The sequence below is a fragment of the Quercus lobata genome, chromosome 12 (assembly GCF_001633185.2).
Source record: "Quercus lobata isolate SW786 chromosome 12, ValleyOak3.0 Primary Assembly, whole genome shotgun sequence".
Lineage (NCBI taxonomy): Eukaryota > Viridiplantae > Streptophyta > Magnoliopsida > Fagales > Fagaceae > Quercus > Quercus lobata.
This window is the reverse complement of record NC_044915.1, coordinates 24,430,546-24,446,148: the sequence shown is the minus strand read 5'-3', so window position 1 is coordinate 24,446,148 and position 15,603 is coordinate 24,430,546. Positions and strand designations below refer to the sequence as shown.

At 35.8% G+C, this 15,603-nt stretch overlaps 2 protein-coding genes across 2 annotated transcripts; both read right to left on the bottom strand.

The window, feature by feature from the left end:
* Nucleotides 1-5,055: 5,055 nt before the first annotated feature.
* Nucleotides 5,056-5,581, bottom strand: LOC115969797 (monothiol glutaredoxin-S6-like). The gene has a single exon (XM_031089409.1). It carries the CDS (start codon nt 5,535-5,537, stop codon nt 5,217-5,219), a length of 321 nt encoding a protein of 106 aa, XP_030945269.1. The 5' UTR covers nt 5,538-5,581; the 3' UTR covers nt 5,056-5,216.
* Nucleotides 5,582-9,743: 4,162 nt separating this feature from the next.
* LOC115972355 (monothiol glutaredoxin-S6-like) lies at nt 9,744-10,298 on the bottom strand. Its single transcript, XM_031092619.1, has one exon. It carries the CDS (start codon nt 10,168-10,170, stop codon nt 9,847-9,849), a length of 324 nt encoding a protein of 107 aa, XP_030948479.1. The 5' UTR covers nt 10,171-10,298; the 3' UTR covers nt 9,744-9,846.
* Between the last annotated feature and the right edge of the window lie 5,305 nt (nt 10,299-15,603).

The window sequence follows — 15,603 nt, the reverse complement described above, 5'->3', positions numbered from 1 at the left end:
TAAAGATAAAAAGGCAAAAAGGAAAGGGAAAGGTTGGAAGAAGTATAACAGTACGTGTAAAAGTAGAAGAAGAGGCAAATTATAAAAAAGTGTAAGGAAGTATAACGGTAAAGTAGTGGGGAGATAAAGAGGCAAAAAAAAAGGGAAAAGTTGGAAGAAATGTAATAATAGGTGTGTGAACTAATAGGAAGAAGAAAAGTTTTTTTTTTTTGAAAATAGGGGGAAGAAAAGTTTAAATAGAGAAAAGAAAATATAAAAAATAAATGAATTACGTGGCTGTTGATGTGGTTGTTAATGTGGCTCAATAGGAGCGTAGCAACAATAAATTCTACGCTTTAGCTTTTAGTAATATAGATATATAAACAGTATTATCATAGGTTAATTACCACAAGGTCCACAACCCGCACGCCACCATATGTAAAGTAACAAACAATAAAGTAAAAAACACAAGGTACAGTGGCGAGATGAAAAACCAATGACAATCATCTAAAAGAGAAACCCCTATAAGGTTCACTAACCCTAAGAAGGAATTAACTAATAGCACACAATATAAGCTCTCTATATCTTTGAAGAAGTCATCCTTAGAGCATCAGCAGTGGGCCTGCTATATGCCAAATGTAAGGCACATTTGGCATTCAGGCCCAAAAACTGCTCAGCAACAGGAAGGCCAAATGGGAAAAGGACAAATTTTTTTTGACATATAGCTACAGTACCATCTCAAATGTAAGATGGTACTATAGCTGAATGGGATAATTTTTTTTTTTTTAATACTCTCTCCACGTTTTAACCCGACAATTTCTCTCTCCTCTCTCATTTTTTCTCTTTCTTTTCTCTCTCTTCCTTCTCTCTTTCTCATCCCCTCTCTCTCTTGCCATTGTCAAGCTTCTCTCTTTCTCACTGAATCACCAAGCCCACTTCTCTCTCTGAATCACCAAGCCAGATCGGAGCTCACACGTTGAGTCCGTGCAGATCGTCGGTGCTCGGAGCGACACAAGCCAATCTCTTAGTGGCGTGCAAAGCCTTTGCGATGGAGCCAATCTCTCCGTGGTGTGCTGTGGGTGCTGATTGGGTTTTTTTAGATCAGCAGGTGGCTGATGTGGTGGTTTTGCCATAGGGGTTATGGTTTTGCCGTGGGTTTCTGGGTTTGGCTTTGTGTGTTTTTTATTTATTTTTTATTTTATCTCTTTGGTGGTTCTTGTAGTGGCTGTTTCTCGTAGTTGTTGGTTGTGAGTTGTTGGTTGTGATTTTTGGCCTTTTTTTTGTTGTTTTTTTTTTTGTTTTTGTTTTTTGTTTTTTTTTTTTTTTCTCTTGGTGGTTTTTATGGTCGCTGTTTCTTGCGGTGGTTGTTGTTGGTGGTGGGTTTGGTGGTTGGCATGGCAATGGCGTGGTGGTGGCTATTGCGATTGTGGTGGTGGTTGCTAGCTAGTGGCGTGGTGGGTTTGCTGGGATGTGAGTGACAGTGGTTTTATGGTGGTGGTGATGTTTTAGACCTAGAGAGACTTTGCTGGTTTTTTTTTATCTGCTCTTGTGCTAGAGGTTGAGGGAGAGAGACGAAAAGGAAAAGAGAGAGAGAGAGAGAGAGAGTAAGAGAGAGAGAAATAGTAAAAAAAAAAAAATAAAAAAGAATATTTAAATAAACTGGGAAAAAAAATAGAATCTTGGGATGTCGGGTGCATTGAAAAATGATATGTTATAATTGATAAAGTAGCTTTTTTGGATGGTAAAATAGGATGAGATGAGATTTTCGGTTGTGGATGCTCTTAGTAAGCCTTTTTTAAATGTTTGAATGTATAACACAACTTTCAAGTCAACAATTGACTTATTTAATACATGTCAAATTTAGGATTCCTATATCTCAATCAAGCAAGTTCACTATTGAGGAAGTGTTAAAAACCTTGTTTCGATCAATTGAGCTATGATTGAAAGTTTGACAATACCCATGCTTCGATTGATCAAGCATTGATTGAATGGTAGTCAAAAGTCTTCATTTTCTTCTTTTTTTGAGTTACATCTTGGACACTTAATCTTGAACTTATAATAACTTATTACAAACTCAATGAAGATTACAAATCATGGAATTTGTCAACCTAAAAACCCACAACAACTATGTAAGTGAAGTAAAACATAATATGAAGACATTTTTTTTTTAATTAATAAAAAGCATTATGTATTTTTTTTTTTGAAATTTAAAGAGTGACCTTAATTTTAGGAGCTTTTAAACCTTTTCTAGTCAAATTATAAACCTATTAAGGTACTATATCAATCAATAATCTTTTTGAATATTTTTAATTGGAGAACATTTAATTTAAGATTTAATTTTAGTTAAAATGATATCTAGCATTTTATGTTCTGCATTAATAAGAGTTCTTTATTGTTGTCATGTGTAATCACCAAAACTTAACAGATTTATGCTGCACCATTGTGAGGTTTCTGCATTTTAAGTTGTGTTTTTCTGCTGTTATTTGTAATTTATTCTAGGTAATTTTTTATGCAAAAAGTCCACTTCATGGACTTCTAGCTCCATAAATAGATACATTTTACATAAATCTAATCCTCATCAGAGATAGAGATGGGAACATATAGGATAAAAGGTACATTTCTTAAAGTGGTTGTGGGGCAAATTTTAACTTTGGTGGATGCATGTGTAGAAGAGAAGAATATATAAGGAATGCGCGGACGTTTCCTAGCATCACAAACATGGATTAGATCAAGGTTGTAAGTCACTGTTTCTACAAATTATTCACCTCTCTCTATCTCTCTCTCTCACCCATGGCCCCCCTCGCTCAGTGACAAAGATGGTTGACAACTATTTGTATGCTTCTCCTTTTATGCTTTTATAGATGCGAAATAGGAAAGTCTCCACCAAGTATAGATTTTTCAAGCATGAAATATGATAAATAACTCAAACACATGACAATATGACTCAACTTTTTTAATGCTTTTCTAGATGGAGGACAGAAAAAAAGTTCTCCAAAACCTAACCTTTCCAAGTATAGAACAAGATATATGCAACTCAATGCAAATGAAGACATAAAAGATCTTTGCTTAATAATATTATTCTTGGCAAATCTAATTATTCTCCACAACTATAATCAAGATATATTGATCACTGCAAGATGGGGTGAATTTCTGTGTCAAAATTCCCCAGGTGGTTTCTGGTATCTTTAGTACATAAACTACTGTTTACTTCTTCATTCAACGTACCACAATGTTCACTATTGCGTAATGCCCAATCTTTGTGCATGATGTGATCCTTTATGGGGCTTTGGCATGCAACACATGCATGTTCCATGGTTCTTTATCATGATTTGGTTGTGCATTATCACCAAATATTCATGTATGCATGTTTTTGATTGAACGAATAATATGTTCTAATTTACCAATGGATTCACATGCATGTGCAGACGGTACCTAATTCCAGCAGCATTTGATGATTTAATTGTTTCAATATGTTTGTTTCCATACCATAAGGGTGTGCATGACATTGCTATCATCATTGATATTCTTAGTTATGTATGAACAGTTTGTTCAGTAGGAGTAATAGAGAAAAATTTAGGTACAGGTTTTTTGGTGTTGTACCTTATTATATTTCTCAATTACATTCAATCACATAACTGTACTAACAATACATAAAAATAATGTAATCTATTAAATGCATACTAAATTTGATTATGTGAATAATTTAAGGAACAATACCTAAAAAAAACTGTACCTAATTAAGTTTTAGTTGGAGTAATATATTGCTTAGGTCAGATGCAAATATATATATGTAGTGATTGGGTTAGACATGGGTTTATCAATAATGTCATGACAACCTGGTTAGAACTACTAGGGGGAAAAGGCAATTACAAATTTTTTAACCTGGGCACATATAGCTTAAGAATGGCAATTTTGCTCCACTCCGCTTAACCCGTCCCTTTCTCCTTCATCTCGCACGGATTTTTCCCCCTCTGCAAAGGTGATGGAGTGGAGATGGAGTAAGATTTTATCCCTGCACCACGAGGTGGGGATGAGTTTAGATTTTTTAAACCCACCATGCCTCGCCCCGCCCCTCCCCGTCCTCGTCCCAGCTTGCGTTACTAAGGGTTATAATTGTAAAATTTTCATACCCTAAAATTCTACTATTTAAAAAAACATATCAACATTAGCTTATTTTATTCTACCTAATGTAGTTCTCTGCCTTTATTTTGTTATGTGTTATATTATGAGAATTTTTTTTTTTTTTTTTATTGTCTTGTTAAACACTTGGATATATTATTCAATTTTTTTTTTCCAAAAATTCATTTGATTTGATGGGATAAATTTAGTTGTAATTTCAAGTATTTTTTTATTAATGAAATATGTTTAATTAAAAAAATTGCACTAGTTGTAGGGTAAATTAACAAAAAATTAGAGTTTTACGGGGTGAGCGAGACTTTGCTGGGTTCCAAGGAGCGGGGATGGGGTGAGAAATTTTTCCCCGTCATGCAGGACGAGGCGGAGATGGGGTAAGACAAAACCATGTGGGACGGGGACAAAGACCCCATCCTTTGGCTCTGTCCCGCTCCATTACCATCCCTAATATAGCTGGATTGAGGTACTCAAACTCATGGTTTATGGTTTTGATCTTATTTATGGAAATGACTGCTGTATATGCAACCTATTGACTGCGCTAATGGCTCAGGCTTAATAAACCAAGGAAATATCAAACCAGGTGACATTAGGAACTTGGTGTTACATGCATCTCATGTCACTTCCATGAGTCCTAGTTGGCTATTCAATTAACGAAAAATTAAATAACAAAAACCAATCTTGATTTAGTGTCCTGGTAAGGATGTTTTCGTGTATATGCTGCAGTGGACCCTCACCATATATTCCCATGATATCTATCCTTGTTTCCACCTAGAATTTTCTCCTATAATGACCTGTATTATATGTTAGGTCATTTTAGGTTATGTTCAAATTGTACCTTATTACATTGTTTTGTCAAAACACTTGCATTTGATAATCAAAAGGAGCCGTAAATGATTTGGTTAAAGGATTGACATAAATTATATACTAAGTCAAATACAGGTTTCTCTCTTGAACATAGTTAAAGTTAAAGAAGAAAGGAGTTTAACACAAAAAGCACCGCCCGGAGAAGAAGAAAAGGACGCGGGGGAGGGGGGTGACGTTGCCAGTTCTCAGTTCAAGTTTATTACTATACCCAAAAATGGAAATTGAGAACTGTCTAGTACTTAATTTCCATTCCAAAGCCATATAGCTTTAGCCCTTATAAGCAGTGGGACAAGCTTGCTCTTGACTTGGAGAGTCATAACCTCATCGGCACCACCAATGAGTTCTTGCCCTATGAACACAGCCGGTACGCTTGGCCGACACCCCAGCTGCAGTAATGCCCTCTCAATTTGCTGTCCATTTGGTATCTTATCGATCTCATAAACTGCAGGGTTTGCCCCAAAGCTACATATGAGTGACCTGATGGAGTGGCTCATGCAACAAGTGCTCTTGCTGAAGATCACAACAGGCTTTTCAGCCACCAACCTTTGTACTGTATCCATTGCTATCTGTAACTATTAAAGGAGTCAGAAATGTGTGTGTTTTATGAAGCTTGTGATTGCTTTGAGGAATTGAGCTCGGTTTGGTGGTTTTATTTATACTAAGTTAGTGTAGTGAGGATTGCATAATTTCCCAGATAGAATAACTTCCTAATTAAGGGAATAATAAAACAATCCAGAAGATATACCACTGAATTCCCACGTTGCCCTTTGCAATTACATAATAATTAAGACCATCTCTGGCTTTCTGCATGTAATTACAAGTTGCCTATTAGCATGTTAATGTGTGTAAGTATCATTTTTGGCCTAGCTTAAGGTTAGTGTTGTCATAAAAAGTTTCATAGAATAACAAGTGGCAAAACTTAATAAATTGACATACAAAAGTTGACAATACTGAACATATTCCAAAGGTAAAAAGTAATGGATAAATATATTAGAGATACCCAGAATGGTTTTTCACGAAGATTGGAATGATTTTGTAGATAAAATTTGTTAGCCAAAGCAATCTAACTTTATTTTCAGATACGAGTATCATACAACTTGGTCACAAAGTCTTAGTTGTCAATTAACCAAAGCAATATCTAACAAATGATTTTGTCCATGATGGAGTTGAGAAGAGAAGGAGAGAATGCGATTGAAAGATGCTTAATAAAGTACTCTGCCCCTAATAGCTTTGGAAATCCACAATTTTCCGTACAACTCATGTTATCTATTTTTCACATTGCACTAATTGGAAAAGTATGTGTCACTAAGATATTCTCTGCATAGGACACAAAATTATTGCATATTACTTTATACAAGCCAAGTGCAAGTAGCCAATTATAATATTATGATTGGTATGATACTCAAAGAGTATATATATTGACGTTTTAGGATGTGAGGGTAGCTAGTGTGATTACGCTAATAGCTTATAGCAAAATTTCCATCAACCTATGTGTATTCTTTCCGAGAACCTTCATAATTTTGGGTAGGGTAAGCTCCAACCCACAAATCCAACAAAATCGACACCACTCAACCCGCACCTTGGGTTGGTTTTTCATGAGTTGGATTGAAATTTTATTGAGTTTTGGGTTGGGTTGGATTTGCGGTTAATAATTTTTTAACCCATCTTACCTAACGCAATCCAACTCTTCATATATATATATATATATATATATTTGTTTGTCTTATTATTCTTATTTTAGTTTTTAAGGTTGATTTAATATGGTATTTTGAGAATTAATAGTTTTGATCAATTTGAAAATTTTAAATATAACTTATCATGTGAATTTTAATAAAATGGTTTTAAAAAATAGTTTGTCTTTCTTTCAATACCAATAATCATATTTATTTATTTTTTGTGCACAAGTAAAAAATACAAGTCAACTCATAATTCAATTGAAACGAAGCACTTGCAACCTATTTATGACAACCCGTTTCTAACCCAAATCCGACCTAATACATTACTCAAATAATCCGACCCAAATTTTTTTTCTTGGACTATGCACACCCCTATTTTGGGTATGTTTCACCATATCAATAATCTGGTATCAGCTCAGATTGTAATTTATGTTCATAAAGTTTGTCTACCATAAATGAGTAACCAATAAACTTTATTTCAGCTAAAAAAAAAAAAAACCAATAAAAGTTTCTCTTATTAAAGACATGGACACATAGTATTAGAGTTCTGGAGAAATTGGCATCACATCTTACCAAAATCCAATCAGTTCAACTTTTTTGTACAAACTGCTTTTTTGACACCAATCGGAATCATCAATCATGAGAATGATTCTTTTTTTTTTTTTTTTAATTTTTTTATTCTGATGATAATTGATAACGTCAAAATTGTGCTTATATATTACAAAATTAAGGAGTGCCCAGAAATTTTCAAGTATTTTAGTTATTTTCAGATAGACGGGGATTACATGCATCCAAAAAAAGAGAGAGTCACGTACTCAAGAGTCCTGAACAATGAACATCCTTATCACAAGATAAAATGAAAGGTCAATTATATTTTATATATGCAGGGTCACCTTAAACTGTATCAGGTTGGATCAAAATGATTTTTTTTTTTTTTTTGGATGAAATGGATCAGTATGATTTATTTATTTATTTTATAATTTGATAATTGAGGGTGGAGAAATTTGAATCTTAATTGTTTCTACTGAAAATACTAAAATATTCCAGTTAAATTACAGAACTCTTATATAGTCTAGTATGATTTGAAAAACTAAACTAGACATATCAGCCCACATCACTTAAATAGTCTAAACTAGTGTAGACTTATCTTGTAGTTTTAGGCCCACATAATGTTTCATAATTTAATTGCAATCTAATTCATAAAATTTAATTTATATTAGAGTAAATGCTCCATTTATTTTTATTGAAACAGTTGTTTGAAAAATAACTCATTTTTTGCAAACCTAAAAATGAGCTAGAGATTTTTTATGTTGTTTGCATGGTTTGTATGAAAAATCATTAATATTTGTTGTTATGCCAAATAAGTAGAGTATATGAACAGAATATTTCATTCAAGAAGATAGAATACAAAAGTACAAATAATATATATATTTTTTTCATTTGGGAGCCGTAAATGGAAATATATATTTTCCAAATTCAGAGTCTTTGTAGAAAAAATTAAGTGAAAAAACAATTAGTTCAAGTAAAAATGTCAATTATCGGTCAATTGTTAGTTTGTGGAGAAGAGAGAGTGCAAAAAGAAAGATGTAATTATACCTTTGGAAGATATTTTTATGGTATGAAATTTATTTGTGGCCATTTGTTGAGTATGTAACATTTTGGAAAATATTTTTCACTCTTAACCACTTCATTTTTCATGAACACTTTTTTATTTTTTTTTATTTTTTTATTTTTTAAAATTTTCGAATGGACCACCATCGATTGTTGCTTTAATTTGTTTGTTATTTGTTGTAGCTTTAACTAAATTTAATCCTTGAAGTTTTTTGTTCATCACTTTCGTGCAAGCTTTCTCAAAAAAAGAAAAAAAAAACTTTTGTGCAAGTATCCTCTCCGCCTACCAAAATTATTCTGCAAAAATAAGGCATATAGCATATGAGACCTAAAAGTGTACGTTAGGGGCAGCAATCTCTCTCAAGTTTGGTGGATGCATATATGTCTAGAACTAGAATATAGTAAATGCATGGTCGGCTCCTATCATCACACACACGGATTTGACTTAGGTTCCTTTGTCATCTCTCTCTCTCTCTCTCTCTCTTAATAATAAAGTCCAGTTAGAGAACAACTTTTTTCATAATTAATGCCATAATATGTTATATATTATTCATGATAAAATAATATTAATGGTAGACTCTAATGAAAGTAATGTTATTTCGATCGCAATAAATCATGTTAGTTGTGAAAAATGAAAGATTGCAATATGTATATTTTGTCTACAATAATGCTTTTATTGATTGAAAAAAGAAAAAAGAAAAAAAAAAAAAATATATATATATATATATAGCTCAACTTTCTCTTCTAATGCTTTTTTTTTCAAATAGGGAATATGGGGGAAAGAAGCTTTCCTTTTCTTGTTTTTTAAAGCAGGAAATATGCAACTGACAAAACATGAGGCTAATTAAGAAAAATATAAGCATAAGAAGATAAACAAGAAAAGGGAAGCTTCTTTCCCCCATATTCCCTATTTCAGTCAAAAAAGGGAGAAAAGAGATTATCAGCATAAGAAGATAAACTTAAGCAGTCACACATAATAACTCCCCTGGTAGCGGTGGATGAAGGCATCTTTATGCAGGAGCTGTTGTTTTCTTCTTTACTCAGATCACGTGGTTCAGTATTCCATATATTCTTGTCTTTGGGCATGATGTGATTCAGGCATTTTATGGTTGAACAGATGTTTCTGATGAATGGAAATACTACTAAATTACTAACAGGAGCATTTATGAATCTTTTAAACTGTTTTCTTTCATTTATGAAGTGGGTGAACAATACCTTGCTTTCATCATTGAAAATCTGGATTATTACTAGGTATAGCACTCTCAATATCAAGTTATACACAAACACTTGATTAATGGGAATGAATTAGAGATGGGTTTCCACTTTCCAATATTGTTTTTCACACAAAATTACTTATCAAAGGAGTTGTGGTAAGTGAATTTGGTGAAAGATAGACATGCATTATAGTGCTTGACAATTAAAGTTATTCCACTTCCTCTTGAACTTAGTTTGAGAAAAAAAAAAAGATTGTTATTCCACTCAGCCAAAAGGAAAGAGTACAAGTAGAGTTACAAAACACCACTTATTCAAGCCCCAGTAGCATTATATTATAGAAACATGGTGTTGAAGTTCGATGCAGAAGTTATTTACTTTTATTCCAAATCCATATAGCTTTGGACCTTATGAGTAATGGGACCAGCTCATTCCTTACTTGGAGGCTCATAACCTCATTTGCACCACCAATGAACTCTTGCCCTATGAACACAGCTGGTACGCTTGGTTGACACCCCAACTGCAACAGTGCTCTTTCAATTTGCCTTCCATTTGGTATCTGATCAAGCTCATAGACTGTAGGGTTTGCCCCAAAGCTACATATTAGTGAATTTATGGAGTGGCTCATGCAACAAGAGCTCTTGCTGAAGATCACTACTGGCTTTTCAGCCACCAACCCTGTCACCACATCCATTGTTATGAAGTTTGAAAAAGTAGGAAAATGTGAGTATGTATGTTTTGAAGCTTGTGAAGTGAGTTAATATGAGGCTTTGCTTTGAGGAACTTGAGCTCCAATTGGTGTCTATTTATAGATCATTGTTTAGGAAGAAGATATCTCAATGCATTCCAAACTTACCCTTTATGATTACTTGACAATGACAAGAGCAAGTTGTACTGTAGCATATGTAAATGTACCCAACCATCATCTTGACTACGTTAAGCTAGTGTTGTCATTCTGGGAATTTCACAGAATAACAAGTTGCATATATCAGAATATTAACATGCAAAATGTTATCACTGATCACAATGGTGGGGGAGTACATTCCTTAATGCCAAAGATTATTCCTTTTTAAGTTTCGAATTAAGTGATTAATATAGGGTTTTAAATATATCATACAACAGAGACAAAGAGGAGGCGTAAGAAGATTAATGGAATGCTCATGCATGAAACTCTCTATAGATCAACCATTGATCGATATTAACTTTTTTCAAATGACATTTTTTCTCTAATTAATCGTTTTTCCGCATACTTTTTCTTGCAGATTTTAAATTTGGGATTTGGTTTTCAATTGAGACTCCTAAATGATCTAAATAAATTTTTTTTTTTTTAAATTTTGGGTTTTTTATTTATCATGAATACAACATTTTATTCATAAAATTATTTGAATTACAAGAAATATTAATAATTTATATGTGAAAATTAAAGACAAGAAAAATATGCTTTTTAAAGGTGACCTAACACATTATATATCTATTTTGACACATTGCACTAATCGGGAATGCTACTATATAAAATATATTCTCTTCGTTAAATACTAGTGCATTGAACAACTGGACAAATTAAGCCTATTTAGCATAATGTGTGGTTCTCTTTAAAAGTGTATTGGTATCCGATTGTAGATTAATTAGTACTTCAAAATCTTGCTATTTTTGCCAAAAGAAAATACCCACTGATAACAGTGTTGCAAATGATTTAATGAGTCACACATAAGGAAGCCGACGGTTCCTATAGGCCCGTCAGCTTCATGTGCATATGCAGGACAAGAGCAGCGACATCATAAGCTGACAATCCCACCACGATACTCGACGGGCGAGAAAAAGCTGACGGGTCCAGCCTGACTTAGCTTGACCTCCACGAATGTCTGTACATGGAAATGTCTTATGCCCTAATCAGAGGAATCTCTATAAGGAAAGAATCCCATAAAATACGAGCATTAATGAGAATCTTCTCTACAAGGAAATACCTTCTCCGCCAAGAAACGAATGTCAACTCCACACTATATATAGAAACCCCAAAGCTCTCACAAATCAAGGTACGCATAATTTTCCCAACTCTGACACTCTAAAGTTGTAGAAATTCTCTCTAACTTAACATTCAGAAGATATTTGGCCAGTACTACACCAGTACAAGGTTTTCAGACCCGGATCGTTCATTGAATTGTAAAAGGGAGAGGTTCAAGATTTTTGAGGTCGAACCGTGATGACGTCATAATTAATTTAATAATTATTTTAAATATATAAAAATATTAAATTAATTAAAAAATAGAAAAATTAACTAAAATAGTCCAAAACAAATATAGATAGTATTTTTTATAACATAACTTTCATAATACAAATAAAAATGATTAAACTCTAAAAAAACATAAATAGCTATTAAGTTTCTAAATTATTTTTAAGTCATGACAAAGCACACTTTAGTTCCCAATAATTTTTATTTTATAAAACCCAGTAAAATAGTTAAGAGACAAATTAGTTTATTTGCTCATGGCCAAGCCCATTTGACTGCCGATCATTTTTTTTCCCAAGCCCATTTGAATAGTCACTGTTCACCATTTATTATGAATTAAAAAAAAAAAAAAAATCAAAAGCTAGATTTGAAGATGTCCATGCATTTAAAAATTATTAAAGTTAAATAAATAACAAAACCCAAGAAGGAAGTGCTTGACAGTAAGCAAACATTATATGTTAGTAGTTGACACTAAAGCACACAGCAGCAAAGAAGAAGTCTCCAGAAACAACAAAGAAGTCTACAATATTTTTAGCAATACTTTCACAACAAATCATTGTTCAGAACAAGACTTAATAGAGAATATATATATTATTCTCTCTTTAGTCATTCCACTCTAAAACTGGCCCCACCTACCGATTCTTTTATTTCTCTATCTTCTCTTCTTACGTATTCCCTTATCTTCCTTTTTGTCCTATCTCTACCAAATGCCAATGTTCCCACATCCCAAATCCCAAATCCCATCTCAGCCGTGTATTCAAAATTTTCTTTCAAGTTCCCTTCTTCTTTTTAGCTTTTTAGTTCTCTAAACAGTCTAGACTCTCTCTTCTTCTTGATAGTAGCTCTTCCGTTATAGTCAGCTCCAAAGAGTGGCTCTACTTGTGCTACAGAATTCTCTTCAAGAAACGCTTGAGCTAATCTCTTTTCCAGAAACTTTCAGAGACAAGGATAAAGCTAAAGGAGATAGTGGCTTTGAGGATCAAAAAAAAAAAAAAAAAAAGGGCAAGTCGGCTCGTCGGAGGAGCGTTGCCATGTCGCCGTGAGTCCGGTGCAGGTGTGGTGGCCTTAGAGCTGCACCCGTGCTTTCTAGACTCCCAGCAGTTGTGTTTCTTTTTCTTTTGTTTTCCTATGTGTTTTTTTTTAAATATTTTTATTTTTATTTTTAAGGTTCAGATTCAAAGGGAAGCAGGGAACCGTGAGAAGTGGTCTGATCACGGTTCTTAGAACCGTGAGGTTCGACCGCGGTTTGCAGGGGTCTCTGCTTTTTTCCCATAGAGTGGTTTTTGAGGTTAAAAGAACCGCAAAAATGAACGGTTCGAGATTTTCTCGGTCGGACCGTACGGTCAGGTCCGGGTTTCAAAATCGTGCACCAATACACTCTGCAAGGTCTTCTTTGTTTTTGTTTCGCAGGTTCTGTCTAGAGCACATGAGGACTGTGCAGCTCACTAACAATTTTTGGCATCATCAGTTGGCGTCATCTATGAGAAAGAAAATAATAGTAGCCGTATTACCACTTCCCAGACAAAGAGTTGTATGGTACTCACTCGCTCAATGACAACCAACAACAATCACGGAGATGAACCACACACTACTGCTCTCGAAAGACAGGTATAGACTCTAGCCATGGCTGTGGAATGCCTTACTAAGCAAAACCATGACCTGGAGGAACAGCTGTGCCAAAGGGATGCTGGGCCTAACAATCAGGGAAAGGAGCAAGAGGGCATCAGCGCCTAAGGAAGGGATCGAGAAGAACCAGAAGGCAGCAATGCCCCAAGCAGACAAGAGCGATAAGACACCAGCTGTCCATCCATCGTAGATACCGCACCACAACATATGGTTACAGAAATGCAGATGACAAAGGAGAGGATGGACTTCATGATGAACGCCCTCAAGGGGCAGGTGTCAAATGACCTTGACGAGTTGGTCCATCGGACGGACTCGTCGTTTACAGAACCCGTCACTTCGTTCCCCCTTCTAGGAAAGTTCCGTATGCCGCAGATAAAAGCCTAAAACGGGTCAAAGGATCCCTTGGATCACTTAGAGTCGTTCAAAACTCTCATGCACTTACAAGGTGTTCCGGGTGATATTATATGTCAGGCTTCCCTAACTACATTGAAAGGTCCCGCCAGGATATGGTTCAGCAGATTGACACCCAACTCCATCGGTACCTTTAAAGAGCTGTGTGTGCAGTTTGCATCGCATTTCATAGGGGGGCACGAGTACAAAAAATCCACTACGTGCTTGATGAGCATCAAGCAACGAGAAGATGAGATGCTGAGGTCCTACATAGCACGTTTCAACAAAGAAGTCCTTTTGATAGATGAAGTTGATGACAAGATACTTGTTACTGCATTCACCAATGGTCTACGAAAGAGGAAGTTTTTATTCTCCTTATACAAGAACGACCGAAAGACTATGTTAGATGTGCTTTATTGAGCCACTAAGTACATGAATGCAGAAGATGCGCTACTAGCCCGAGAGGAAAAACCCAAGAAGAGGGAAAGACAAGAAGATGCACGGTAAGACAGGGGACAGAAGACGACTAGAACAGGAGACCTATGGGAGGACAAGCGCTCCAAACCATCCATTGGAAGGTTTGCGAATTTCACCCCGTTGATTGCCCCGATTGATCAAGTCTTGATGTAAATTAAGGACGATACGACCTTGATGTGGCTTGGCAAGTTAAAGGGAGATCCTAATAAAAGGTCTAGAGACAAGTATTGCCGATTTCATCAGGATCACGGTCACGACACATCCGAATGCTATGACTTGAAGTAACAAATTGAGGCCCTCATCAAGCAAGGGAAGCTACAACGATTCGTCAGCAAAGGAAGGACAAACCCATCACAGGAATAGGTTGGTAGAAAGGATGGCAAGTGCCCTAGGCCACCTTTAGGAGACATAAGGATGATTGTAGGGGGCACCACATCGTCTGGCTCATCTAGGAAGGCAGGTAAAACCTACTTTAGGATGGTTTAGAACGTCCAGCTGACAGGTTTCGTTCCAAAGATGGCATGGGTGGACAACCCCATCGTTGGGTTCTCGGAGGAAGATGCTCGACGACTCCACCACCCCCACGATGATGCTTTTGTTGTCAGCATACGGGTAGGAGACTATAACATCCATCGGGTCCTAATCGATAATGGAAGCTCTGCTGACATTCTCTATTACCTGGTGTTCTAGTAGATGAGAATTAAGAGAGAATGGCTCATACCGACCAATGCATCACTTGTCCGGTTTGGAGGAATGAAAGTATACCCTCTCGCTGCAGTTATAATGCCTGTGACGGTCGGTGATTACCCTCAACAGATTACTAAGGATGTTACATTCCTTGTTATCGATTGTTTGTCTGCTTACAATGCCATACTGGGCCGATCTACCCTCAATTCATGGATGGCCGTGACTTCAACTTACCACCTGATGATTAAGTTCCCTACTAAGTACGGAGTGGGAGAGGTACGTGGAAACCAAGTGGCAACATGCGAGTGCTACATAGCAATGTTGGAAATGGACGACCACTTGCAGAATATAAGCATAGAAGAGCAACAGACGGTTGCAGAGCCTGTTGAGGGGTTGGAAGGGATACTTCTCGATAACTCCAGACCTGAGTGAATGACCAGGATCAGCACCTTCGCCAATTCACCAGTTCGTCAAGCACTCACAACATTATTAAGAGAAACCCAGGATGTCTTTACCTGGAGCCACGAAGACATGCCGGGGATCGACCTTTCAATCATAGTTCACAGGTTGAATGTATCACCCTCTTTTCCCCCTATTCGTCAGAAGAAGCAAGTGTTTGCCCAAGAACGAGACAGGGCTATAGCGGAAGAAGTCCGTAAATTGCAGGACGCAAAATGCATCAGGGAGGTATACTATCCCAATTGGCTGGCCAATGTAGTG

Excerpts from the sequence above, each read along its gene's own strand:
- LOC115969797 (XM_031089409.1), bottom strand. The coding sequence starts at position 5,537 with ATGGATACAGTACAAAGGTTGGTGGCTGAAAAGCCTGTTGTGATCTTC.
- LOC115972355 (XM_031092619.1), bottom strand. The coding sequence starts at position 10,170 with ATGGATGTGGTGACAGGGTTGGTGGCTGAAAAGCCAGTAGTGATCTTC.